This window comes from Balaenoptera acutorostrata, chromosome 9 (genome assembly GCF_949987535.1).
Source record: "Balaenoptera acutorostrata chromosome 9, mBalAcu1.1, whole genome shotgun sequence".
NCBI lineage: Eukaryota > Metazoa > Chordata > Mammalia > Artiodactyla > Balaenopteridae > Balaenoptera > Balaenoptera acutorostrata.
This window is the reverse complement of record NC_080072.1, coordinates 52,329,884-52,356,355: the sequence shown is the minus strand read 5'-3', so window position 1 is coordinate 52,356,355 and position 26,472 is coordinate 52,329,884. Positions and strand designations below refer to the sequence as shown.

General features: G+C 57.1%; 1 protein-coding gene across 5 annotated transcripts in view; it reads left to right on the top strand.

Annotated features, from left to right (window-relative positions):
- The window catches only part of PDE2A (phosphodiesterase 2A), a 63,724-nt gene extending 37,804 nt beyond the window's left edge, over nucleotides 1-25,920 (top strand). For 3 of the 5 annotated variants that reach the window (XM_007173677.3, XM_007173678.3, XM_007173679.3), the window contains 27 exons: nucleotides 5,603-5,712; nucleotides 6,472-6,527; nucleotides 11,814-11,873; nucleotides 12,481-12,634; nucleotides 12,788-12,840; nucleotides 13,038-13,112; nucleotides 13,215-13,256; nucleotides 13,790-13,858; nucleotides 14,113-14,243; nucleotides 16,897-17,008; nucleotides 17,488-17,527; nucleotides 17,667-17,730; nucleotides 18,163-18,235; nucleotides 18,384-18,561; nucleotides 18,784-18,896; nucleotides 19,572-19,649; nucleotides 20,525-20,647; nucleotides 21,107-21,177; nucleotides 21,458-21,580; nucleotides 21,907-21,994; nucleotides 22,226-22,273; nucleotides 23,301-23,375; nucleotides 23,545-23,644; nucleotides 23,902-24,014; nucleotides 24,395-24,433; nucleotides 24,570-24,676; nucleotides 25,022-25,920. In XM_007173677.3, the coding sequence (XP_007173739.2) occupies nucleotides 5,603-5,712; nucleotides 6,472-6,527; nucleotides 11,814-11,873; nucleotides 12,481-12,634; nucleotides 12,788-12,840; nucleotides 13,038-13,112; nucleotides 13,215-13,256; nucleotides 13,790-13,858; nucleotides 14,113-14,243; nucleotides 16,897-17,008; nucleotides 17,488-17,527; nucleotides 17,667-17,730; nucleotides 18,163-18,235; nucleotides 18,384-18,561; nucleotides 18,784-18,896; nucleotides 19,572-19,649; nucleotides 20,525-20,647; nucleotides 21,107-21,177; nucleotides 21,458-21,580; nucleotides 21,907-21,994; nucleotides 22,226-22,273; nucleotides 23,301-23,375; nucleotides 23,545-23,644; nucleotides 23,902-24,014; nucleotides 24,395-24,433; nucleotides 24,570-24,676; nucleotides 25,022-25,232 (2,506 nt within the window). In that variant the 3' untranslated portion in view covers nucleotides 25,233-25,920. The remainder of the gene's footprint in view (nucleotides 1-5,602; nucleotides 5,713-6,471; nucleotides 6,528-11,813; nucleotides 11,874-12,480; nucleotides 12,635-12,787; nucleotides 12,841-13,037; nucleotides 13,113-13,214; nucleotides 13,257-13,789; nucleotides 13,859-14,112; nucleotides 14,244-16,896; nucleotides 17,009-17,487; nucleotides 17,528-17,666; nucleotides 17,731-18,162; nucleotides 18,236-18,383; nucleotides 18,562-18,783; nucleotides 18,897-19,571; nucleotides 19,650-20,524; nucleotides 20,648-21,106; nucleotides 21,178-21,457; nucleotides 21,581-21,906; nucleotides 21,995-22,225; nucleotides 22,274-23,300; nucleotides 23,376-23,544; nucleotides 23,645-23,901; nucleotides 24,015-24,394; nucleotides 24,434-24,569; nucleotides 24,677-25,021) is intronic. The other 2 variants (XM_057553844.1, XM_007173681.3) reach the window with 1 other exon arrangement.
- Nucleotides 25,921-26,472: the final 552 nt, after the last annotated feature.

Genomic DNA, 26,472 nt, shown 5'->3' with positions numbered 1-26,472 from the left:
GAAAAAAATGCTATAATGTCCCTTCTGAGCCTTCCCTAATTAGCCCCTAATCCTTAAGAACTTTGCTTAATATGAGTTTGCCCGATCCAGGAAGTTTCCTCAAAGCAGCCTGGGAAGGCTCTTTTGGGAGAGGGATGCAGGATCGTGGGCTCAGAAGGCAAGAGGTGAGCATCCTTCAGGGTTTGCTCTGCTCCTGAGCCTGTGATGCTCCCCGTAGGCTTCCTACTGTGAGCTGGGGATGGGATGGAGGTTGGGGAGGGCGCCTGTGGTCCAGGCATCTTTGAGGGGGCTCAGATCCTCTGCATCAGCAGCCCTTTCAGTATCCCCGCCCCCAGCCACCTCGGATTCAGTAAAGCCTTTGGAAAAGGTACACACACACACACAAAGCAATTAAAAGTGAATGTTCCAATGCAATTAGCCCAGAGTTGAGTGGAAATGGGGAGGCCTGCTGGGAGATGGGACTCAGAAATCCCAGGAGGCCGAGGAGGTGAGGTGGGTGAGGGGGCAAGAGGGATGAGGCAGTGGGGCGTCCCACCAGCAAGCATTGGGGGTGAAGGTTCAGGCCAGTCCTCTCTTCTGAAATCTGTGCTCTGCACACCCACACACCCACCATGTGTCTGGTGGTGAGCCCACCTCCTCGGCTCAGGCTGAGACTGAGGTTTGTGGAAGAGGCAAGAGCACTTGAATGGCAGTCAGACAGGCCTGGATTCTAGCCCGGCCCCATCCCTTCCCCACTGTATCCCCTTCCAAACCTGTTCTCTTACCTATGGAACGGAGCTAACAGTGGGCCCTGTCTATTAGCTTAATGAGATCATAGCTGCCGAGGGCTTAGCCCCATGCCAGCACACAGTAGGAGCTTAATGATTGCTGACTGCCCTCCCCACCCCAAGTCCCAACACATTTACTCATTGGGTGACCTTGAGAAAATTACTTCCCTACCAGGGTCCTTCCAAAGTTGGCCTCTGTGGCTCTGGCCCCATCAGGAGACCAGGCACCAGCCCCAGGCTGAGGTGGAGCCTGAGCTCTGGCCATGCCCAGTGGAGGGGGCACTCCTCCAGGAAGCCCTGGAGGGCCGGCAGGGCTGGCAAACAGCAGCAGGTGTGAAGTGGAGGTGGATCATAAAGACAGATAAGGGCCCAGGGTGGTGTGGGGAGGCAGGGTGGAGATGGGCCAAGGGGGAGTGAGGAGGCCCCATCAGCTACCCAGCCTCTCCTGCCACTGCCCTGTACCCCTCCATGGGCTCACGGATGCCGTTTCACCCCCCAGTGTGTTTTAGATTCCCTGCCTCCTTGTGCTTGGCTCGTGCTCTTTCCTCCCCTGCAAAGTCCTTCCCTGTACCTTCTCCATCTCTACCAGCCCATTTCCCTTCTCTGCCATGGCCCAGCCAGAGGGCCGCTAGGAGGCCGGCTCCGTAGATCCCCGGCACTAAGGAGGATCCAGTTTTCAGAAAAGGTGTCTGGGTCTTGGTAGCCTCCCTCAGGGATGGGTCTGTCCACGAGAAGAACCCTGGGCTGGGAGCTGGGACAACATGGCTGCAATCACAATCTCATGCACTCTGGGCCTCAGTCTATGCTTCTGTGTGGTGATAAGATGGGACACTGTGATGTCTGAGGGATGGTCCCACTATGAACCCTGAGGGCTGCAAGGGGGCTTCAGGGCTGGAGGGAGAGAATCCTGGAGGGCTGCCTGGGTGAGAGGCTTCCTGGAAGCCTTCGCCTCACTCTTCTTGCTGCCCCAATCTCCCAGCCTATTTCAGTCCCCAGCCCTGCCGCCTTCCTCTTCTCATTGTGTCTCCTGCCATCTTAAAGCCTCTGATTATTTGCTGCTGAGTGCAGTGAAATCTGGGCCTTTCAGGCTGCAACGGAGATACCGCCCACACCGGCCCCAGCTGTTTGTCTCCTTCTGCTACCATTTGGGGGGCCCAGGGCCCAACCTCGAGAAATTTCTTCCTCAGAGCTGACCTGGTCCCCAATCACTGCAGAATCTGTCTGTCCCTCTGATTTATCTCAAGGGACACAGAGAACAGTCTTTTCCCATCTCTGGAGTCTCACATTCTGGGAGAGGGAGAGGGAGAGAGAGAGGAGGGTCCGGGTCCTGGCCTGAATCATAATTCGTCTCCCAGAGAGATGAAAGGGTGAGAGTGAGGTTGAGGCCCCCGGAGAGGGGGGCGGCTCAGTCAAGGGGAGGGGGCCTCACCTAAGAAGGGGTTCAGAGGAGTGGAAGAGGGCCTGGCACTCTTTCCAGGCCATTGACTGTACTCTCCACTAAGCAAATAGTTGTTAAAGGGACGGAACTGTCATAAAATCCACGCCTGTTCCTCTCCCCACTTTGTGCCCATCTGTCTTTATCTTCACTGGGGCAGCCCACGACCACCCAGGCACCCAGGGCTGAGTCACTAGCCTTCAATCTGGAGAGCGGGCCCTGGGCTTTGGCTGGGCCGACCCCAGCATCAAGGTTCACCCCCCAACATCAGCCTGGCAGGGGAGGGGGCCATCAGGAGGGGAGAGGAGGCAGAGCAGGGGCTCTGAGTTGAGGAGAAGTCATAGGGGATGCGAGCAGTAGATGAAGCCCCCAGCCCCAATTGGGTGGGGGAGACACAGCCTCAGAGTCCCCTCCCCCTTCCGATATCTTTGAAACCTCCAGGGGGACAGCAGTTCTGGGAAGGGTGAGGCAGAGGAAAAGGGCTCATATAGGGGTGGGTTGAGGTGAGCATGGCCTGGTGCCAAGGTGTGGGGACTCCTGAGGATGGAGGATCCTTGGAGGCCCCAGTGCTTGGTGGAAGATCTGGACCCAGTCAAGGTTGACCTGCCCCAGCCCAGCCTCTCCTCTGCTGTCCAGGGACTGCTGAGACTACGGGGCCCTCACTGAGACCCGGTTTCTGTCTCTCAGATTCTCCCTCTCCAGTGAGAGTTTTACGCAGCAGCCAGCACGATCAGCCTGAAATTGAACCTGACCTTCACCTTTTCCTGCTCAAGTCCCTCTCAGGGCTCCCACTGTCCTCAGGATCAAGCCCAGCTCCTCAGGGCCCTGGCTCTCTCCAGCCTTGCTCCCTGTTGTCTGGCCACACCAGCCTCCTTGCTGTTGGACCATCCAGCAGACACACATTCTTTCTTTCCTCTGAGCCTTTGCCCATGCAGTTCCCTCTGCCTGCACATCCTTTCCTGTCTGCTCTGCTTGTCCTCTAGGACTCAACTCAGGCATCTCCTCCTCCAGGAAGCCTTCTCTGACCCCACTTCTGTCCTGCACCTGGGTAGGCTGGGGCCCACTCTTCCTTCCTTTCTCAGAGCCCTTGTCCCTGCACTCAAGTGTGGGTCTGTATATCATTCCCCGCACGACACCACGACTCCTCTTCTTATCTTAGTCCTCAGTAAGGAACCTGACCCAGAAGGACTCTGGAATAAATAACCACTCTGTGGAATGACTTTAAGTAGAATGTTCCCATAAGTATTTTAGTTGAGAACACTTGCCCTGACTCTGGTTGGGGGGATGGACTTCAGGGACCCGACAGGAGGCAGGAGGCGAGGGGAGAGGCTGCTGCAGGTTCAGGGGAGAGGTATCTCTGTTTCAGCTGGGCAGTGGCTTGGGAATGGAGAGCAGGGGACAGTTATGAGAGATGCATGGGAGGTGACTCACCCATTGGATGGGGGAGGTGAGAAGAGGAAGGCAGCTAGGACAGTTTGTGGACAAGCCGCAGGGGACCCGGTGGATGGTTGTGCTACTTCGGGGGAAGTGGTGGAGACGATAAGTTCCAGTCGGGACTTGGGGCCTCTGGCAACTTCAGGGACACCCAGGGCAGGCCTCCAGGAGGCCTTTGGGGATCTGGGGTCTGGAGCTTAAGAGACGGGGGAGCTGGAGAGTCATGAGGCCATGAGCACAGAGGAGTTCTGTGCAGAAGAGAAGAAAGGCTGAGGGCAATTCCTTCATCAGGGTCCCGGGAGGAGGAGGGGAGAGGCCAAGGCAGGCCACAGTCTGGGGTTGGGAAGAGAGGAGTCAAGGGTTAGTGAGATGAAGCTGCGGCGCTTACTAACCAGCAGTGCAGGGACCAGCGCCACCTTGTGGCTGCCCAATAACCAGATTGTCCAAGGCCAAGTGACTGGGTGGGGTCCACTAGAAGGGGTTTGGCTGAAGGTCAATAAGGCCAGCCCCCTGCCTCCACGAAGCCCCAGCCTTTATCAACTTAGTCACCAGGAAATGTGGCTGCCATTGCCTCCTGCCACCCTAGCTCCCTATTCCTTCCTAGGGTGATTGGCACAGTTGGACAGCTCAGAACTGGAGCCCAGCCCTCCAGGAGCCTAAAGGGTTAGGTGTGAGGGCTGGAAGGTGGGAGACACCACTGGTTATTGTAGATTCTGAACCAAGGAGCCAGGAGTGAACCGGCTGGGTTCAGAATGTTGCGTGACCTTGACTGAGGCATTCAACCTCTTTGGTCCTCGATTTCTCTAGCTGCTGTGACCTCCTGATCTGGTGACTTGCAGGCTGCCCCCTCTCTTTTCCTCACCTGACCTTTGCTGGGCTCCCCTGAGTGACCCCACATGCACACACCAGAGTCCTAGGCCCCCAAGCTTCTCTTCTCTCCAGTCCAGGCAGTTCCTACAAACACAATTAAGTGGAGGCAGCATGAGGGATGAAGAACCCAGGACAATTAATCATTAGGGAGTGACATTTGGTGAAAAATCAGGCGCTTAATTAAGCAGGAAGAGCCAGAGGCAGGGATGGGGTGAGAGTGGGGGTGGGATGTGTGGTGAGGGCAGAGAGAAACTCATTCTTCTTCCTACTGCAGCCTCCCCTGTCTCAGTTCCCACCTCCCCCCGCCCCCCCATCACACCTATGCCCTTTGCCTCCTCGACATTCACGCCAGTCCCTGTTGGAGGCTCAACCCCCTCAGGTCTTTAGGAAGACTCTAGTGTACTGGTTAGGAGTATGGGCTCTGGTGCCAAATGCCTGGGTTCAAATCCTGGCTCTACCACTTACTAGCTGTGGGACCTTGGACAGGTTACTTAACCACTCAGCACCCTAGTTTCTCCACCTGAAAAATGGAAATGATGGTAATATTTAATCCATAGGATCACTTCGAATTCTGAGTTCATCTGTGTCAGTTGCTTGGACGTGCATTGCCCAATAAACTCCTGAAGTCCCCTTCCTGTGCTTACCACCAAAAGTTGCTCCAAAATGATTTTCTGAGGATGCTGATGTTTAGGATTCTACTCTCTTCACCCTAGTTCTCCCTGGGAGGCTCAGAGAGGTTAGGTCACTTGCCCAAGATCAAGTAGTAGCTGTGGCAGGTTTTAACCCAGACAGCCTAGCTCTGAGCCTTGGCTTTACTCGCTCTGGGGGATTTGTGAGGGATCCTGAAGGTGCCTTTCCCATATCTACCAGCAGGAGGCACCAGAGGCCAGACTGTAGCTGCCTGCTCCTCTACATTGGGAGGGTAGAGTCAGGGTCTGAGACTCTTATTTTTGCCCTCCTCATATCCACCCTGCAGTGGGTCAACTTGTCCAGATCCTCTCAGATGTGCGGGGTTCAGCCCACTGTGTGTCCCCAGGCTGGGGCCTGTTCCTCTTTGATCCAGGGACTGAGAGGTAGAATCATATCCTCTTTTCAGAGAGGCTGTGATCTCCCGGAAGCGGCTGGGCTGCAATGGACTGGGCCCCTCGGACATGCCTGGGAAGCCCTTGGCCAGGCTGGTGGCTCCACTGGCTCCTGACACCCAAGGTAAGGGCTGGGAGCTGGGCAGGGGCAGGGAGGGACTGTGGCCCCTGCTCCCCAGAGCATATCTGTCTTCTATCCCTGTCTGCATCTCTCCGTCTCCTTTCTCTTGCTCTGTGTCTCTAGCAAACCTGCCATCTAATTCTCTCTCTGTTGCGCTACTAACCTCTCTGAGCCTCCATTTCCTGATCCGTAAAATGGGAACAACAGAACCTACCTTGACGGGGTGTTGCTTGTGCTGGTTGTTAGACGGGCTGTAATTGTCATGCTCTCTCTGTCACTGTCTGTTTTTCTTTCTCTTCCTCTCCATGCCCCCTGTCCGCCATGTCTCTCTGCCTCATGTCTCAGTCTCTCTAGGTCTCTGTCCTCTGTCTCGATGTGGAAAGTGCACAAGACTGGGAGTCAGGAGACCTGACTTGCTGTGTGATCTTGGGCAAGTCACTTCCCCTTTCTGGACCTTAGTTTCCCAATCTGTAAAATAGGGGTGCTCAGCCTTACCTGCCTCCCTCCATCCCAGGGTTGCTGGGAGGATCACGAGAAAGTTGTCAAGTGAGGGGGTTTCCTTCTATGCAGGGGTCGTTGCTGTGGTCATTGTTTTCACTGCCTCAAGACCCATCTCTCTGTCTCTCCGGGTCTCTGGGTCTCTCTGTGTCTCTGTCCTGGCCTCTGTCTGTCTGTGTCTTTGTCTCCCTCCCTGGGTCCTGGCTCAGTATCTCTGAGCCTCACTGGCCCCGCAGGACCACCTCATTGCCCTCTCCCCCTCAGTGCTGGTCATACCGCTGGTGGACAAGGAGGCCGGGGCTGTGGCAGCAGTCATCTTGGTAAGAGCAGTTGTGAGTAGGATGGGGGGGAGGAGAGCAGGGGAGGGAGCAAGGGAGAGAGCACTGGATGGAGCCCCACTGGGGTGTGTGTGTGTGTGTGTGTTGAGAATAGCATGCTGGGCTGGAGCTGGGGAAAATGGGGGTCTGGGAGGAGCCTGGGAGGAGCCCTCTGCCCCACCTTAAATGGGCAGAATGAAGCCGCAGGCCCCGTCAGCAACTTGCGGAAGGATGTACAAGCCCCATCTGAACTCTTACCACCACGGAGCCCCTGACACGGCCCTGACCCTACTTCCTCTTTGGCATCCTCCAGGATGGGTTGGGGGCAGTGTCCCAAGAGGGCACGAATGCAGCGAGGTGGGAAAGGACTGAGAGGCGCTGAGGAGGGATGGGCAGATATGACACCAACAGAGACAGTGTGGGAAAGTCAGTCAGAGATTGGGGTGGCTGGAGCTAGGCGGCTTGAGGAGAGGAGGCCCACGGGGCAGGGCTCCTGGGAAGGCATCCAGCCCCAGCCAGACCTATGTCCGAGGCTGGGACAGATGCCAGGCAACGGGGCGGGCTTCCTGGGGCGGGTGACGGAGGGGCAGGGGCCTCAGCTAGAAGGGGGAAACCCTAAGCGGGGGGAGTTAGGCGGGCAGTCCGGGCCAGGGCACCCCCCTGCTGCTCCCTCGCGGAGCTCCCTGCTTTGGGCTCCCCCGTGGGGTTGGCAGAGCTTTGCGGAGTCCGGGTTCTTGAGGTTCTTCCAGTCTCTCCTCCCATGTGGAAGTGGGCGCTCAAAATCTTTGTCCAGTCCTAAGAACCGGAGGGTTAGCGCCCCCAAATCGCCCTCACTGGGGATCGACTTCCGCGGAGGCGGCCGCCACCCCAAGCAGGGGCGCGGACAGATAAATGAGCCGGTCTCGGTGCGCCCGCGGCGGGGGGACTCCTCCCGACCTCATTAAAACGGAATTAAAGGTTTCCGAGGCGCCTGACCTTTCCCCAGCTGCTGGCGAGGGAGGGCGGTGGGCGTGGGGGGGCGGCCGCGGGGAGAGGAGAGGAAGGAAGGGATACTTACTTGGCTTGGTCTCCTCAGCGCCCCATCTGCCTGATTGAGGGGGATGCGGCCCCCTTGGTTTCTCCTGAAAGCTGCTCCCCCACCCCCAGCTTCTGTTTCCCGAAGGGAACGGATCTGCTGTTGGCACCGAGTTCTCAGCGCAGCTTCGCTCCCTCCTTTGGTCCCAATCTGTACCAGAGCTGGTGGCTTGGAGGAGGACCGGGACTAGAAGCACTGTGCAGAGGTGCACGTGGGAGGCAGTGACTCGGTCGCCCACCTCTGTTGACGGAAAGGGGTCTGGGGGTGCCAGGTTCCTAGAAGGACTTCCTGTGCTGGGGCTGCGAGGGCTGGGTCAGTAAGGAAGCAGCTCCTGCAATGGGAAGATGCTTGGAGGGTTGTCTTGTGGGCAGGAGGATGGTTGTTGTGACCGTTGTTCACCGTGGCTCAGGTCTGGCTGGGAGTCCAGGCTTCAGCCTTCTCCTGGGGGTAGGAAAGGCATGTGTGTGTTGGGAAGCGGATGGGTCAGATCAGTTGAACTTACCCCACCCTAGCAAAACTCTGCTCTGGGCCCTGTCCCAGGACAGGTGCTGGGGCAGAGAGAGGAGTCAGACCCATTTCTGCCTTCTAGAAGCTCAGTCTGGGGGAAGGCAGGGTCACCTTCAGACCACCACTGGCCAAATGAAAGAATGCTGCCAGCAGGAGCTCTAGTGGCAGAGGCTGGAGCACCAGGGGGTGCCTCACAGTGCAGACAGCATTTGAGTGGGACTTTGGGACACAGGTAGGGGGTGAACAGGCAGAGAAGAAGGAGACGGATATTCTCAGCAGAGGGCCCAGCATGAGCAGAGGCAGGGTGGTGGAGTGCTGGGGGAAGAGTGTGATCCCTGCAAGGCTGAGAAGGGGGGTGCATGCTGGTGAGCAAGATGCTACCTGTGGCTTTGGCTGCCAAGAGAAGTTCCCGATTACTGTCCCCTCACCTTCTCAAATACCCTGGGCAGTGAAGAGCTCTTGAAAGGTATTTGGATTGTTTGCCATCTGCCTCTCCTCCAAGCCTGAGCCTTCCTACTCAAGTAGAAATGTTCTTCTGCGGGACACCCCCTCCCCGGTGCATACACATCTGATGGATCCCGTCCTGCTGCTCCACCCCCATGCTCCAGGGGCCACAGGATCTCACATCCTCTGAGAGCCAGCATAGGCAGCCCCAGACCTCCCAGCTGTTGCCAGATCCTGAGGACTGAGGGTCTAGAGGGGAAAGGGGGTGCCGCAGGACAGATCTATCGGGAGGGCTGACTCACCAGCTCCTTCCTCAACAAGCCCCATTCCCCTCTCTGGGTCTCTGCTCTTGTATTCATCATCTCTCCATCCATCAACTCACCCAGCCATCAATTGAAAGCATATTTCTTGAGCACCGCCAGGCACTGTGCACTGGTGCTTCAAACACAGCAGCAATGACTGAGACAGACCTGACAGGCCCTGCTTTCACAGACCAAACAGTCTGGAGGGGTGGGCATGCTGGACATTAAACAAGTGAGCAAAATAAAGAGAGAATTGCAAATGACGGAAGTGCTAGCAAGGAAACCAGGGGGCCCTGCAAGGACTGTTGGGGCCTGATAGAGATGGGGTCAGCGGAGGGCGCTCTGAGGAATATGCCGTCCTGTGCAGGGCTGCCTGGCTGAGCTCTGGGACTCTGCAGCTCGCAGGTCGAGGTGCCTTAATTGCAGATTCTTCATGTGGAAAGAGTCTTTGGCTCTGTTCTTCAATTATGGGATAATAAGTCCCTCTGAGGAGCGGGCAGCCCTTGGTCTCCGGCATTTGATGTGTGATTTGCGCCCACTCTTCCCCTGAGCTGTGCCAGCACACCAGATCCTTACATGGGGGTGTGGTGTCCATTAGCCACGGTGAACTTGGTGAGGGTGAGGGGGTGGGAGCTGTGCTGGGCTTTCAACCTTCTCTGCAGCCCCAGTGCCCACTCTTGAGTGCTCCCACTGGGCCCCAGACCCGCCCCCTGGTTAGCAAGAGTAGGTGCAAGAGTATGTTCTGTTAGTGAGAAGGGAGCCGTGTGTGTGCTGGTGATTGTGTTTGCATATCGGTTGGGGGTGCAGGCAGAAGCGTGTGCATGGCTCTCGGGTATGTGAACACAAGTATCCTGTGTATGGGTATGAATGTGCACGTGTGGATGGTAGTCACTGTGAGTGTGGGTGTGTGGATGTCTTCGAGTCTGTGACTGCACTGTGTGTGTGTCTATGTGTGTGCAGGTGCGCACATGCCTGAGTATCTCTATGGGACAGTGAATGTATGAGTGTGTGTGTGTGTGTGTGTGTGTGTATGTGTGTGTTGGGGGGCGCTAAAGGTCTCCATGAAGTGTGTAGTGTGTTTGTGCACATGCTGGGTAGGGATGGGCTGAGGCAGCCCAGGAGTGTGTGCAGGGAGGGGTAGGTCCAGTGGGTGGAGGAGGACTCCATGATTCCTTCCTTCCCTCCAGCCCTCTGAGGCTCTCATTCAGTCTCCCAGCTCTGTACTGGGACCAGGCTATTTCGCCAGCCCAGGAACCCCACAGCCCTAGAGAGGTCCCAACTTTCCCTTTTCCTGAGAGATGAGTCCAGGTGGAAAGAACAAGAAGGATGTCCTCCCCCATCTACTAACAGTAAAATGCCCACATGTTTCTGTAAACCATATGCAAATGAACCATGCTCCCAGCGCCTTTCAACAACCTGTCTTATAGGAGTCATAGATGGAGCTTCATCCAGAGCTTAACCTTCAAACCACCCTTGGCGGCCCAGCCCTCTTCCAGGTCTTCCTGCCTCCAGTCTTGCTCCCCCCAACTCCCCCTACCTCGTAGACCATGGTCCGCAGATGCTAAAGTCTGCTGTGGATCCCCAGTACAATCAAGCTAAAGTCCAATTCCTTAGACTTGCACCCGCCCTGTGGTACCATGGACCGCACCACTGCCCAGGTCCTCATCTCCCCATACCACCTACTACCCAGCACTGCCAGGACAGCCTCCCTCCTGCAATGTCCCCTCCGGGCTCTGCTTGTCTTCCTAGTTCTGGAAGGCCCCCAGGTGCCCTCCCCTCTCTGAGCTCCCACAGCCTATAAGTTCCCACCCACTCAATCTGCCCTCTCCTTCTTCCTCAGGTATGAAGTTCTGTACCCCCTTCATCACATCCACCACTCCATCCCACCCCAGCCAGACTGTGAGCTTCCTGAGCACCTGCTGGTCTCCTCCTCTCCATCTGCTCCTGGCAGGGGACTTAGAGCAGAGGCGGGCAGGGGCTGCTGAGTGGGGAGGGAGGATGAAGGAGGGGACCCCAGTGCAAGCACTGTGGTGAGCCCTGCAGGTGGTGAGCAGCTCTGAGTAGGTGCCCAGGAAGCTGGTGACGCAGGTGGGGAGGCTTGCTGGCAGGGCCTGCAGTGCTCCCCCCTTCATTTTCCTCACCAAGCACCCAAGCAGGGCTGGGAGAAGGGACTTCACAGAGCATGAAAGATGGGCTGAGGGGATTCCAGGTGACTGACACAGGGACGTTGGAGAGGGACAGGATGATGGGTGTGATGGTGAGAATGGATCTGGAGAAGGGAAGGTGTGGGCAGAGAAGGGGAGGGAGTGGGTGGTGCTGTCCCAACTCTGCCACTTTCTGCTGTGTGACCTTGGGCAAGTCACTCAAACTTTCTGGGCCTTGGTTCATCTGCAAGGTGGAAGCTTGCCTTACTTGTTGGTGAGAATCACATGCAAGGCAAAGCACCTTATCACCCCATTCATTCATTCCTTCATTCATCCTCCCAAGTTCTTTAGGCACAGCAGATGCATCATAAATGGTGGACCTCTTCCCCTACCCCAGACTTAGGGGCAGCTCAAATCCCAACTTAGAAAGGATGGAACTGGGAGGCTGAGGCTAATACCACTGATTCCATAATCAGGGCCTGAAGGTCCATAGACTGAGAGATGGAGAGGGGTCCAAGGTCACCCCGTTTCCCTCACTGTACAACTGGTTTGTGCTGTAGATGGAACAGTAGCTGAAAAGGCAGAGATCAGAAAAGTTCCACTTCTTTGGATGAGCCCTCGAAGGCTTCCTGGAAGAGGGGATTTTCCTGAAGCCATCTGCTTGGTCAGAGGATGGGCTTATCATTGAGGCCCACAGACTGGAGTGTGTATGTGTTGGTGGGGACAGGTGTGTGCCGGGCATGGGGAGGGCACTCTGGTAGAGACAAGAGGCTAGGGGAGGTAGGTCACAGCTGGTCCCCTTGTCACTCCCCTCCAGGTGCACTGTGGTCAGCTGAGTAACAGTGAGGAGTGGAGCCTGCAAGCCGTGGAGAAGCATGTGAGTGGGGGTAGGGCCGAGGTAGGATGAGGGCTGCTGAAGACCCTCATCACAACTGATGGGAAGATGATCTGGCCTGGGAGATGGACAGACCTGGGTTCCAGTCCACTACCTTTGGGCTGTGTGACCTGGAGCAAGTCACTTAACCTCTCTGAGCCTCGGTTTCACATCTGAGAATGAGGATAAGGATAGCACTGACCTACTGAGGGTATTGGTGAAATAAGGGGAGTCAAATATTTTGTTATTACTTAGGAAGGGCTATCTACATAATGATATTGAGGCTCTTCCTGGAGATTTTATGATTTTGTGACTTAAACAAGAACTTACGACTCCCCGTGGGTGCTAGAGACAGAGAAATCTGACCCTGTTCTGCCTTGTAAGAGTCTGGGGGCTAGGCGTGGAGACAAACCCTGCACTTATCTGATCATGGACCGAGGGGCGCTCCGGGGGCAGTGGGAGTCCACAGGAGGGTGGAGCGCTGAGGGGTGAGTTGTTTGGGACGCGGGTGGGGGGTGGGGGCGATGGGCACCGCCGGCAGAGGGAAGGGCTCGAGGAAAGGGCGATAAATGTGGGGCGTGTGGCTTGCTGACCGCTCCGCCCGTCCCAGACCCTGGTGGCCCTGAAGAGGGTCCAGGCCCTGCAGCAGCGCGGGCCCAGCGCGGCCCCGGAAGCGGTCCAGAATACTCCAGAGGGGGCGGCGGGAGACCAGAAGGGTGGGGTTCCGTACACAGACCAAGATCGAAAGATCCTGCAGCTTTGCGGTGAGGACCCGGCTGGGGCAGGTCCTTGGGGGCGGGGAGGGGCGGGGTCGAACCTGGAAGGGAGGGGCCCATGGGTGGGCGGGGCCTGAGGGTGGCGCGCACCCTTGGGGGATTCTGTGGGCCCTCTCTCTGACCCGCGCCCCGCCATTGCAGGGGAACTCTACGACCTGGATGCCTCTTCCTTGCAGCTCAAAGTCCTCCAATACGTGAGTCCCTGTGCCCCTCCTACTGTGCTCCTCCCGGGACCGAGGTCCCTGTGAGCCGTCCATCTCAGTTCAGATTCCCGTGTCTTGCCCCTCTTCTCTTCCCTACCTACCCGAGGAACCTCAAAAAGGCTAGAGGGTGGGGAGTGGGTTTGCTCCCAGATCCACTGTCAGCCTCTCGCTGTGTCCCTCCCTCTCAGCTGCAGCAGGAGATCCAGGCATCCCGCTGCTGCCTCCTGCTGGTATCTGAGGACAATCTCCAGCTTTCCTGTAAGGTGAGGGCCCAGGTCCACTGTGGAGCAGGGCGAGGGACTGGGGTCTCTGAGAGGAAAAACCTTGCCCATCCTTTAACCAGTCCACATCGCTCTGCCCATCAGGTGATTGGAGATAAAGTGCTGGAGGAAGAAATCAGCTTTCCGGTGAGTCCTGCACCCCCTGTGTGGGAGTCTGCAGAAGCAGTTAGAGTCGTCTAGGCTCTCCTAGGATCTGCCCAGAGAGATTGGGATCTGCTAGAATCTCTTGGAATCTGATGGAATTATCTGGATCTTGGGGTCTACTTAGAAATGTTGTGAGAGAGCACAGCCTCTCATGATCAGGAGCCATTAGGAGAAATCTCTCACAATCTACAGAAAGGCTCACCTGGGACCAGTTCACTTCTGTTGGAGTATTTCTGGATTTGGCTCTCTTAGAATCTATTAAGATCAGTGAGAATCCTTGGATTCTGCTTTCCTCTCTCCTAGTTAGGGAAGACCCTCAAGTCCTCCATAGGAGATTCTGGCCAAGAGCCTACTCCCCCACCCTCACCCCACCCTCACTCCTCAGTGTTGACTCCATCCACGGTTTGGACTGACTGAAGAGGTAGTTGAAACTTCCAGACTTGGGGGGGAAGAGGTCTGACATCGCCTGATCTTGGGAAGAGCTGGGCCCTGACTGGCTCTCCTCACTCCCCCAGTTGACGATGGGACGACTGGGCCAGGTGGTGGAAGACAAGAAGTCTATCCAGCTGAAAGATCTCACCTCTGTAAGCCATGGCCTGGCTGGACTGGCGGGGAGCCAAGGGGAGAGCCCACTGCCCAGTCCCCAGGGCCAGAGTCTCTGGGCCAGGGAAGCCTAGGGATGGGGGGAGACAAGACCCCACCCCATGTCATAGCATTTCCCACCCTGCATGAGCTCTTCAGCCCCTCCTGTTGCAGAGTGTGGTAGAGGGCGGGGGGAAGGAAGCATATTCCCTCCTTCCCTGCCCTGACTTGCCTCCCCCTTGCCTCCCCTTTGCAGGAGGATGTGCAACAGCTGCAAAGCATGTTGGGCTTCGAGGTTCAGGCCATGCTCTGTGTCCCTGTCATCAGCCGGGCCACTGACCAGGTCGTGGCCTTGGCCTGCACCTTCAACAAGCTCGGAGGAGACTTGTGAGTCTGGGTGGAGTGATGTGGATCAGGAGACGGAGCTGAGAGGCCGGGCAGGGCTCGACTAGGGTAACAGTGCAGGAAGGGTACTGGGCAGGGAGTACTATTCCAGCAGTGGTAGGTTGAATGGTTTGTCTGTGCAAGAGACTGTGAGATTATGGGAGCGATAGACCCTTGCCGCTGCTCCATGTTGACTTTGTAAAATCTTGTTGCAGTCCAGGCAAGTTCCCCTTCTCTTTGCCCACTTCCTGCAGTTTGGATTATCCACTTTTTGGTACTGGCCTTTCCCCCACTTGCCATCCTTTGTTTTGGCATTTCTGCTGGGAATTGCCTGATGGAGGAGCAATACGCTCTAGGATGGGTGAACTCTCTGGGACTCGCAGAGCATCACCGACCCAGTGGACAATGGCTCAACGGAATAGGCATGGGGGCTGGGCTAAGCTGAGGGTCTTTAGAGGCATTGATAGGGCAGCTGTAAGAATCGTGTGAAACAGCGGGGTAGGCAGGACACACAGTCAGGTAAACAGGCTTAGTCCATATCTCAAGAACTGAGGTCAGATTTGAGGCCTAGAAGTGGTATCATAGATTTCATGTCCTACACCAACTCATTAATTGGTAGCAGCTGCCTGAAGCATTGTATTAGTTTAGTGAGAAACAGTGCTGTGATTGATCCGCCATGTCTGTCCTGGGTGCAGCTTTAGGATGTGAATGTTGCCACACTTGGTCCAGCAGGCCTAGCAGTAGGGCGTAGTAGGCAGGTGAGGGGTTGCATTCTGATTCCAGGATGCAGAGAGATGCTGTCAAGATGCTTGGCCCCTGGGGCCCAAGCAAGCAGGCTGGGTCTGAGGGCTCGGACCTCCTGCCGGAAGTGGAGACTGGAGATGTTGGGACTAGAGAGTGTCAGAAGCCCAGGGATGGGGCCTGCAGGGGTGGGGCAGAGATTTGGGAGTCAGAGATCTGAGTAGCAGGACCTGCCAGCATAGAGCTCTATTGGCAGTTGGACGGGCCTGGGAGAATAAAGACAGGGACAAGGCAGAACCTGCTGAGGCAGGGGGGATATAGGATCTGTGTCATTTGTCCCATCCTAGTGGTGGGAGCATTTGTGCCATTCAATAAACACACATTGAGTACCTACTGTGTCTCGCCCTATGCTCCCAGAGGGGAGGGTCCAGCAGGGTTTGTGACCTCTGGCTGCTAGCTGTAGGCTTGGGTACTGAGGTGGCCCTGGACCTGGAGGAGAGGTGGTATCAGAAGGGAAACGAGATGGGGACTTGGTGACAGCCCTGAGGCCCAGGGCAGGGGCAAGGTCATCTCTGGGTTCCACATATTTCAGGGAGTGAGTGCTGAACAACTGCATGAGCCAAGGTGGCGCTCAGCTCAGAGCAGACACTGCAGAGAAGCTGCCTGGAACTCAGAGAACAGGGACTCCAGAATCCCTTTAGCTGGGAGTGTGATGGGGTGGGTGGCAGGGGCAGAGGTATGGTTACAACATTTAGCAAACACTTTTCAAATATCTCCCCTGTACCAGGCTCTGTATTAGACAGGGGATGATACAGTCATGGTCCCTGCCTTCAAGACTTGATGTTTATTTTTAGGGCGTAGAGGGAGGAGGGTGGGAAAGGTATTCTAGGCAGAGCGAACAGTGTGGGGAAAAAGCATGAAGGTGTGAAAGAGCCTGAGGTTTTCTCAGAATGATGAGGATCTCACTGTGGCTGAAGCTGAGAGACGCCCATAGAAGAGGGGAGAGAGGTGGGTGGGACTAGATGGAGAGGGCTCAAATGCCATGGGAAGGAAGGTGGGCAGATAGACACAGGGTGGTGGGGATTGGGGTCTAGATCCGAATCACTGGACGGCAAGCACTAGTGGAGGATACCCTGGCAGAGAGGAGCACTGAAGGCAGCCCCCAAATGGGGAAGGGACTAGGCAGGGAAATCTGGGGGCTGAGAAATGGTCAGAATCTCTGAGGAATGCTCCATCTCCCCATGATCCCCATCTGGAGGAGCTTACCCACGTCCCCAGCCCAGGTCCCACCTCCAGCTTGGTCCATCCAGTCCCACCAAGCTCCCTGGTGACAAATCATTTGGTGACCCCATTGAATGACCTCCTCAGGATTTTGGGCTGATCTTGTCCGTTGTGAGCCAGCTCCATGAATCTGATGGGCACTGCCCTGCCCACAGCACCATAGGACTTGTGGAGGCACCAGATCGGGGCCTGCAAAGTCCAGGGAGGAGGGTAGGACAGTGACAGGAGCTGGAAAAGACAGGGCAGTGCCACCGCCCCTCCCTGAGGCTGGAGGGGCCCCTGGAGAAGAGCAGAACACCCAGCCCCAGTCTGAGGGAGGAGACTCAGCCTCAGTCTGGGTAAATCTGAAGTCAGAGGAGGGAGACATGGCTCTGGCTTCGAGAAGCAATAGTCTGAGGAGGAAAACACATTTTGGTCAGGGGAGGATTAGAACTCCCTCCCTCAGGAGCCCCCAGTCTTAGGGGGAAGCTGGCCCAAGCCGCCTGTGCAGTGAGCAGCCCCAGCAGAGGAGAGTGAGTTTGCTGGTGGATTTCCAAGTGGGCTTCCTGGAAGAATGAACGGAAGTAAGGCAGAATGGGGCGAGCAGTCCGTGGTCTGTCCCTCTCCGGTGACCCCCGCCACCCCACCCTGCCAGATTCACAGACCAGGATGAGCGTGTGATCCAGCACTGCTTCCACTACACCAGCACGGTCCTCACCAGCACCCTGGCCTTCCAGAAGGAGCAGAAGCTCAAGTGTGAGTGCCAGGTGAGTGGCCTGCCTTGCGCCTCTCTCGGGGACCAAGTCGCCCAGCTCTCAGCTCCAGAGAGTCAACCACAAGGGAAAAGCCCATGTCTTTGGGGGCTGGTGGCAGGGAGACTACCTATGCTCTGGCGGCCTCTTAAAGAGGGAGGACAGTAGCTCTTCAAGACGGCACCTCTGGCTGCAGGCACTGTATGCGATCGCCCTCTAGTGTTCAGATTGGGCCCACAGCAACATCTGGGTGGCTAGAGCTGGAGGTGCATGCGCACCTGAGACTCAGGATGTCTATGCACCCTCACTGGGGCTATTCCTCCCACTCCTTCACTTAGTAGCCAAATGATATAATTAGACTCTTCCAGTCTCCAGTCTGTCCAGAGAGCCCTAGGGGAGGAATGAGAAGACCCTGGAGCTGATGGAGGCAGGGGGCTGGAGAGGGTGACCCCCTGCAACCTGATTCCCTGTGATCTCCATTTTCTCCATTCCAGGCTCTTCTCCAAGTGGCAAAGAACCTCTTCACTCACCTGGGTGAGTGCACTGCCCTCCTTCATGCCTAGCTGTGAGGTGGGAGTGGGGGGTGGCGTTTTGAGGAGGGGAGGTGGGCAGGCTTGGCCTCAGCACTCCAGCCTGGTCTCACCACTATCCCCCGTGCTTCTTGCTCCCACAGATGACGTCTCTGTGCTGCTCCAGGAGATCATCACAGAGGCCAGAAACCTCAGCAATGCTGAGATGTGAGTGAATCCACCCCGGGGTAGGGCGAGAGAGGCCTTGGGCCTCAGTAGTGACCTCTTCTTTCCTTCCCTCTTTTTTTCCCCTCCATTGTCTTCTTGTGGGACCCCATCACGTTTTGTGTGATTCTTTATTTTATGCCTGTGTCTCTCACTAGACTGTAACATCAAGTGACAGCAGGGGTGGGGCTTACTTTGCTGGCCATGGGTCCTCAGCTCCTAACACAGTACCTGGCACAGAGTAGGCGCCACCAAAAAAAAAAAAAATCATTGATCTGGACTAATGTCTGGAGTCAACCAGCCCTGAGGAGAGTCTCTCACCATGGGTCACTCCCTCCAGGCCTCAAAATCCAGGCTTTGCCTCTAGTCGTGAGATTTGAGGGGTGGAGGGAGAGGGGTGTCAGGGCCCTGTGGACCAAAGCCATCTCTCCACAGATGCTCTGTGTTCCTGCTGGATCAGAACGAGCTGGTGGCCAAGGTGTTCGATGGGGGCGTGGTGGATGATGAGGTGAGGCAGGGCCTTGAGGAGGGAGGGTGTGGCTGTGGTCCTGGGGGCCGGGAGTACGCAGTGGGCGCTGGGGAGCAGGCCTGATGGTTGATGGTCCGCTCTGCGACCGGCCACCAACTTCCTCTCTACACCATCCCTGGCCCGGCAGAGCTATGAGATCCGCATCCCGGCCGACCAGGGCATCGCGGGCCACGTGGCGACCACGGGCCAGATTCTGAACATCCCGGACGCGTATGCACACCCACTTTTCTACCGCGGTGTGGACGACAGCACCGGCTTCCGGACACGCAACATTCTCTGCTTTCCCATCAAGAACGAGAACCAGGGTGCATGGTCCTGGCGGCTCCGGGAGGAGGGGCGGGGCGGGGCCTGAGCAGGATGGGGCAGAGCTGAGCGGAAGTTCCACAAGCCTTCTCCACCACCCTAGCGTCCCTAAGCCGAAGGGATGGGGTTTCCCAAATATGTGACGTCCCTTGAGGACACCCTGGGAGGGTAGATCTCCGTTGGACATATCCACTGGTTCATCCTAGCTCCTCTTTGGTCCCCAGAGGTCATCGGTGTGGCCGAGCTGGTAAATAAGATCAACGGACCATGGTTCAGCAAGTTTGACGAGGATCTGGCGACAGCCTTCTCCATCTACTGTGGCATCAGCATCGCACATGTGAGGAGGACAGGGGCGTGCAGGACCCTCTGTTCTCCTCTCCACATTGGCTCTCCTTGCTCTGTCCAGACGGGTCCATGCCCTGCCCTGGGGCTCAGAGCCCTGCTGCTGGGTTGCTGTGCAATCTTCAGTACCTACTGGTCACCTCTGGCCTCAGTTTCCCATCAGAAAATCGGAGATACTACTTCCTGTCCTGTACAGTTAGCCTCCCAGGACTATGGGAGATCTGTTTTATTTCCCTCCGTTCTCTGGAAGCAACCTCAACCCAAGCTCCTGGTTATTCTTTTTGGGATATGTTGGGTCTCATTATCCAGAGCTGGGAGCTCTGGCCCAGGAATCCAACCCCTAGGCCCCCAGCACTGTTCCCCCTTCCTTGCTTCTGTCTCTCTGTTGTGGGCCTCAGGTTCCATCACTGAAGCCTGGGGCAAGCTCAGGAGAGTGTGCAAAGTGCCAGCTCAAGTGCTAAGAGGCACTGGGAAGGAGGAGCAAGGGGAGGTCTGGATGAAAGTTGGAGGGGGCTCCCTACTCTGGGCTGGAGCTTGAAGGCTCAGACTGGGCCCAGCATGGGACAGGAAGGGGGCAGGGGTTCTATCTGATCCCTTTGTCCCAGTCCTGGACATTCTGAGATTTCACAGCCACCTTGCCTGAGCCCCATCTTTCCCTCTCTCCCCCCAGTCCCTCCTATACAAGAAAGTGAACGAGGCCCAGTATCGCAGCCACCTAGCCAACGAGATGATGATGTACCACATGAAGGTGAGCCCTGCACGGAGCTCCTGCCTTCCTTGTCAGGGCCCCAGGGTCCCCTGTAGCCCACCTGTTCCTCCCCCGCCTCCCCAAGTCCTCAGGCGCCCAAGACAGGCTGGGCTTTCTGATCATCCTCTCTTGAATATAAGAAGATAGACCCAGAGCAATGCCTCGCCTTTTGCTCTGCTGCTCTCCTTCGGAGCAGCCTGCCTTCAAAGCAGTTTCTGGTTCAGCCCCAAGGCTGGCAGCAGGACTTAGCCCAGGGAAGAATTGGTTCAGCCAGGTGTTCCCAATGTCCAGGGATAATTCCCATCCTGGGGATTACTGAAGGCTGGGAAGCCCACCCAGGGCCCTTCTGACAGATCCCTTAAATACAGTGGTCATGCAGTCCTGGGCAGTCCCATTCCCAGATCTTGTGTTAGAAAAGCTGTCCCAGATTTTAATTCAGAGTATGTGGTGGTCATTGTTCATTTGAACGTTCCTCTCATCTGTGTCTAAACCAAAGTCTCACAGACTTTGTGGCTACGGTCAAAGCTGTAGCAGGAAGGATTGAGGTTAGACTCTGGGATGGTCCTCCCAAAAGAAGGAATCTTTAATTTATTGTCTATGAAAGGCTACCCATGCTGTCATGAAGAGGAGTTCTCTGTCTTTGACAAGGATAGGCTGTTACAGATGAGGGTGGTCACAGGAAAGGAGGCATAGTAGGTGGGCTGCAGGATGGTGAGGGGAGGGTGGTGTTCTCCTGCCCAGTGATAACCCACGGAGTGGATGGCCCAACTGGGGTGCATTCTGAGTGGGAGGTCCCTGCCACTGTGGGAATTTGAGGTTGAAGACATTGGATTGGGTGGAGGCCGTCCTCTAATACCCCGGCTGGTTCCCTCTAGGTCTCTGATGATGAATACACCAAACTTCTCCATGATGGGATCCAGCCTGTGGCTGCCATTGACTCCAGTTTTGCCTGTTTCACCTACACTCCTCGCTCTCTGCCCGAGGATGACACCTCCATGGTGAGCTGGCCTGTCCCACTTGAATGTGGAGGTGGAGAGTGTACGGCCGGAGGTTGAAGTTGGATGTGCATAGGAACTTCCTGGCAAGACAGAACCATCAAAGAAGGCTATGGAGTCTCCTCAGAGATGGAGGGGGCATGTGGTCTGCCAGCATGGGCCGCAGGGCCTGCCCAGGGGCCAGGGGCTGGGCTGGAACCAGCGATGGCCTCAGGATTGGCACCTCCCTCCCTGTTTTTCTAAGATTTTGTGTGAACTTGGTTCCAAGAGTTCTTAGATGTCATATTTCTAAGTTCATGGCTCTGAGAATGCTTGGCTCTACCATTTTATAGTTCTCTAGTTTAGATCTAAAGTTCCAAGACTCCAAAGTTTTGGAGGCTCCAAGAAGGGCCAAGGCTGGGGGCGGGGCGGCCCATCTTGAAACTGACGATCCCTCTGATCCCTCCCTTCCACTCTCTCCAGGCCATCCTCAGCATGCTGCAGGACATGAATTTCATCAATAACTACAAAATTGACTGCCCGACGCTGGCCCGGTGTGTGTCCCCAGCCCTCCCCTCCGTGCAGGCAGCCCCGTCTCTGCCTCCCTCCTAAGTCTACTCTCACATCCATTGCCCCCCGCACTCTGGGAAGGACTCTCTGAGGATGACTAGGGGAGGCCCACTCTTGTGAGGGTGGGGAGGATCTGTGAGTGAGAAGCAATTCACAGACACTGGGACCACGAGGATAGGAAAGGAATGGGGCAGGGCAGAGCCTGGAGGGTTTCCTGGAGGAGGAGAGCCTGAGGCCCCTGTGCTGCCCTCTCCCCTCCCCCAGGTTCTGTTTGATGGTGAAGAAGGGCTACCGGGATCCCCCCTACCACAACTGGATGCACGCCTTTTCTGTCTCCCACTTCTGCTATCTGCTCTACAAGAACCTGGAGCTCGCCAACTACCTCGAGTGAGTGACTGCACTTCCCCGCATCTGGTAGCTGGTGGGGTCCCCTTCCCTGGGACAGGGCAGCACCTCCTGTGTGGCAGGCTTTACACACACTGCCTCACGGGACCCTCTTAACAGCCCAGTTAGAAAGGTACAAGGCCCCTTTCCAAGAAGGGGACCCAGGTGTCCTGAGCTCCTGTCGAGGTGGTTCCTGGACATCTGCAGTCAAATACTCAACCACTGAGCTATTCCCCTTATCCTGGACATCTCATCCAGCTGGCCCTCCTTTGGAAGTGTGGAGAGGCAACAGTGGCTGACCTCCTTGTCCTCTGTCTCCTCCCAACCAGGGACATGGAGATCTTTGCCTTGTTTATTTCCTGCATGTGTCACGACCTGGACCACAGAGGCACAAACAACTCCTTCCAGGTGGCCTCGGTGAGACCCTGCCCTCGTCACAGTGGGCACCCTCCCCGAGGTGTCTGGGAGTCTCCCCCCTCCAGCCTGAGGAGAGGCGGGAGTTGGTGAGACCAGGAGCCAGTTTAGAGATGGGAGGAGGCTCTCCTAGGCTTTGGGAGATGGCGGGAGGAGCAGGGCAATTCTGAGCCTAATATGGCAGCACTTGCCTCTGGATGTGAGGAGTGATGGAGTTTTCTCGGGCTTTTCCAGAAATCTGTGCTGGCCGCGCTCTACAGCTCAGAAGGTTCTGTCATGGAGGTACCACCATTCTGCCCAATATCCCCGTTCCCACTGTCCCCTTAAGGCCAGTGACGTAAAAAGTTAGACTGTGGCCCAGCTCCTCCCCCTCCCAAGCCCTGCTCCTCAGACAGGCTATGAGAACTGCAGCCACCCCCAGGGCACGTCTGGCTCTTGTTCCTGGATGGGCTTGGAGGGGTGCAGTTGTGGCTGGGGGTACGAATCAGGCAGCAGGTTCCGCCTGAGCCCAGGTTTGCCAAGGGAGGACTTGGATTTAGCATGTTTCTCTCTGCATGTCTGGGGACACCCTATGAAACCCCCTCCCCGCCCAGCCTGGCACGGGCTTCACTCCCATCATACTCAGCTTTGCCTTAGACTGATGTGGGTCTGCACACCCCCAATGGGAGCTCCTGGGGGCAGGGACAGAATCAGGGACATCTCTGAGTTCCCTGCACCTGGCACAGGGCTTGGCACAGTGGGAGTCAAACTTCCAAGCTCGCCTTGCCCCACACGGCCCCCGCAGCCCCCTTCCAGAGCTGCTCCCGCTTGCACACCCCCAGAGACGAGGGGCTCGCTTCCTCCTGGGAGGCCTGGAGGCAGCCCTGCTTCTGCCCTCCATGCCCTGGGCTTACCTGCCCCTCCTCTGAGTGACAGCCCTTCAGCATCTGGAGACAGGGGCCTTGCCCTCGCCTCACCGCCCTTCCTTGTCAGCACACAAATGCTGGCTGCATGAATTAGTGTCCAGGACTCCGAGGGATCATTTCAGAATCGTTCCAGCTTGAGAGGCCCTCAGAGCTTACCTTGTTGTGTCCCTCCATGTGACAGCTGAGGAATCCAAGGCTCAGAGGTGGCCAGGGACTTGCCCAGGGTCACATAGAGGGTTGAAACAGAGCCCAGAAAGGGAACGGGCCCCCCCCCGACTCCCCAGTTCTGCCTGCTCAGCTCACCTTGGGGGCCGGGGCTGGGCCGGCCCTGCTGCCTCTCTTGGGGTCAGTGAGGAGGGAAGCCCCCCACCCCAGCTGGACCCCCATCACTCCTCTCCCCCCAGAGGCACCACTTCGCTCAGGCCATCGCCATCCTCAACACCCACGGTTGCAACATCTTTGACCACTTCTCCCGGAAGGTGATGAGGCCGGGGGTGGGGTTGGGGGTGAGGGAGTGGGAGCTGGGAGCTGGTCTGAGATGGGAGAAGGAGTGAAGCCGAGGGATGGAGGTTCCTGAGGTCTGGGGGTGAGGGTGGGGTGTCTGGCCAGAGGCCTTGACACCCTCCCCAACCCCCGGCCCTGGCCCAGGACTATCAGCGCATGCTGGACCTGATGCGGGACATCATCTTGGCCACAGACCTGGCCCACCACCTCCGCATCTTCAAGGATCTCCAAAAGATGGCCGAAGGTGCCTGCCTTTAGCCCAGGCCTCAGGGTTGGGGAGGGACCACCAAGAGGGGGATTCTCCTGGAGAGCATCCCCAGGGGTTTAGATCCACCCTCTCTGGCATCAATCCACCAGGCAGACCCAGCCCTACATCCCTGGCTCCCATCCAGGGTGCTGAATTCCCTGGACCACTTTGGGGTGGGCCCTGGGGCCTTGCCCTCAGAGAGAGGGTACCAGGATGCTGGGGCCCTCTCCTTGACCCCGTTCTCTCCCCAACAGTGGGCTATGACCGAACCAACAAGCAGCATCACAGCCTCCTTCTCTGCCTCCTTATGACCTCCTGTGACCTCTCTGACCAGACCAAGGGCTGGAAGACCACGAGGAAGATTGCGGTAAGTGCTGCCCCAGCCTGGGAAGGCGCAGGCTGTACTCCCTGCCTGGCTCTGTGTGGCTCCTGCAACCCTCCCTGTGCTGAGCTCAGCCTGTGGGGGAGACAGAAACCTGGACCACCTCAGGACGACAGGTGGGGAGATTCAGGGAGGGGCATGGACTCACTGGGCAGTCACTCATAGCAAATCAGTGGCTGGTGGAAGGTGGGCCAGAACCCAGCCCCTCCTCCCCATCTGGGGCCCATCCCCCTGCCAGCCCGGGGATGGTGAGGGCAGGTCCTGAGGTCACAGTGCCTCAGTTTGCCCCCTTGGGAATGGGCTGTGGAGGACTGTGGGTGGATGGATCCCACTCACAGGAGGTAATGAGAGTGTTGACCTTTCAGGAGCTGATCTACAAAGAGTTCTTCTCCCAAGGAGACTTGGTATGTGGGGAATGACCGCAGGGTGTCCAGGTTGGGGGAGGGTTCCTAGCCTGGGCCCCGGGAGGGGCTGGGTTAGCCTGATCCGGGTGCTTACGGAGGAAGGAGAGGGCCAGGCCTGACGACTTGATGCCTGCAGGAGAAGGCCATGGGCAACAGGCCGATGGAGATGATGGACCGTGAGAAGGCCTACATCCCCGAGCTGCAGATCAGCTTCATGGAGCACATCGCAATGCCCATCTACAAGTGAGCGAGCTCGTGGGGCCTGCTGGGGACCCCAGCCAGGGACGGCAGGGTGGGTGGGATGGGGCTGGCTGTGGCCGTCACAGCAGACACAGGTGCTGGGCTGGCCTGGCTCTGCTCCAGCTCATCCACTCCCTGCCTCTGGGCACAACCTCTCCTGCTTTGCCCCTAAATGGGCCCTTCACTTCATCCTTGGTCCCTTATGGAAAGAGACTGCCATGTTCTCCTTGTGCTTCCAGTCCTACGCCTCATACTCTTGTGGAAGTTCTACCTGTGGTCCAGCCCTAATCCTTCTTGCTGCTCACAGTCTAATTTCTGACCTCTAACCCTGCCCCCGCACATCCCCAGGCTGCTGCAGGACCTGTTCCCCAAAGCAGCAGAGCTGTATGAACGTGTGGCCTCTAATCGTGAGCACTGGACCAAAGTGTCGCACAAGTTCACCATCCGCGGCCTCCCGAGCAACAACTCGCTGGACTTCCTGGACGAGGAGTACGAGGTGCCTGACCTGGATGGTGCTGGGGCCCCCATCAATGGCTGTTGCAGCCTTGATGCTGAGTGAGTCCCTCCTGGGACTCCTCTTCACCCAGGCCTCCTCCCACAACTCTCCACTGGCCTGGCCACATGCCCTGGGACCAGAGCCACGGGTCCTGGATTCTAGACCAGGACTTCCCATGTGACCCTGGGCAAGGCTGACCTTCCCCGGTCTCAGCTTTCTCGTCTGTATAATGGAAGACTTCCAGCCTCACCAAGACTTTGTTATTTGTCCTCTGAGAGCACAGGGATGACAATGAGCAGTGCGCCCTGCTCTGCACCTCTGACCACACCTTGGCAAGTGGCCCCCCCCCAGGCCACTCCTCTGAGGCAGCCTGGATGGTTTCTCCTGGGCCCCATTCCTGCCCCACCAGATCTGTGCCCTTTTCCTCTGAGGACACCCCCTGCCCCCCGGGATCCTCATGCAAGAAGGTGAGACATCTGAGTGGGCAGAGGGTTGGTCTTAGAGACGGTCATCAGCTTGGCTGGAGGACTAGAAATAGCCATGGGGCCACAGGTGGCCCTGAGGACTGCCACTGTACTTATAGTGGAGACTGGGACCTGGGGAGATGAAGGTGTCCCATAAGGAAGCTGCCAGGGGGGCAGCTCAGTGCTCTGGGAGAGGGGGCTCAGGAAGAAAGCAGGATAAGAACAGTGGGCAGGAAGGATCCCTGGGCTGGGGGGCAGGCCCAGCATGGGTCAGCAGTGCTTCATCCTGGCTGTCCCTGGGCAAGTCCCTTCCCCTATCTGGACGAAACAGGAGAGTGAGACAATCCATTCTCTAAGACCCCTTTTAGATCAAAGTCCCCATAGCTCTGTGGAGTCCCAGGAGAGGCCATGGAGTGTCCCTGGCCCCCTAGGGCAGAGAGCCGACACTGAGTCCCTCAGTGGCCCCCTGAGTGTACCCCCTTAGCCCGAGCCCCTCCTGCATTCCTGCAGCCAGAGGGGAACCTGGCCTCAGCCCTGGTAGGGCTTGTCTCCTCTTCAAGGCCATATCCACCTGTGCTCTGGGGCTTGGGAGACCCCATAGGGCCGGGCCTCTGGGGTCATCCCGGCCGCAGGTTCCTCCTTTCTCTGTTTTGTTCAGTACGCGTTGTGGGCTGGGAGGAGGGGGCCACCTGCCTTACCTATTCTGAGCTGCCTTTAGAGAGATGCGTTTTTCTAGGACTCTGTGCAACTGTTGTATATGGTCCCGTGGGCTGACTGCTTTGTACATGAGAATAAATCTATTTCTTTCTACCAACCCTCCCCCACAGGGCTGTTTGCAG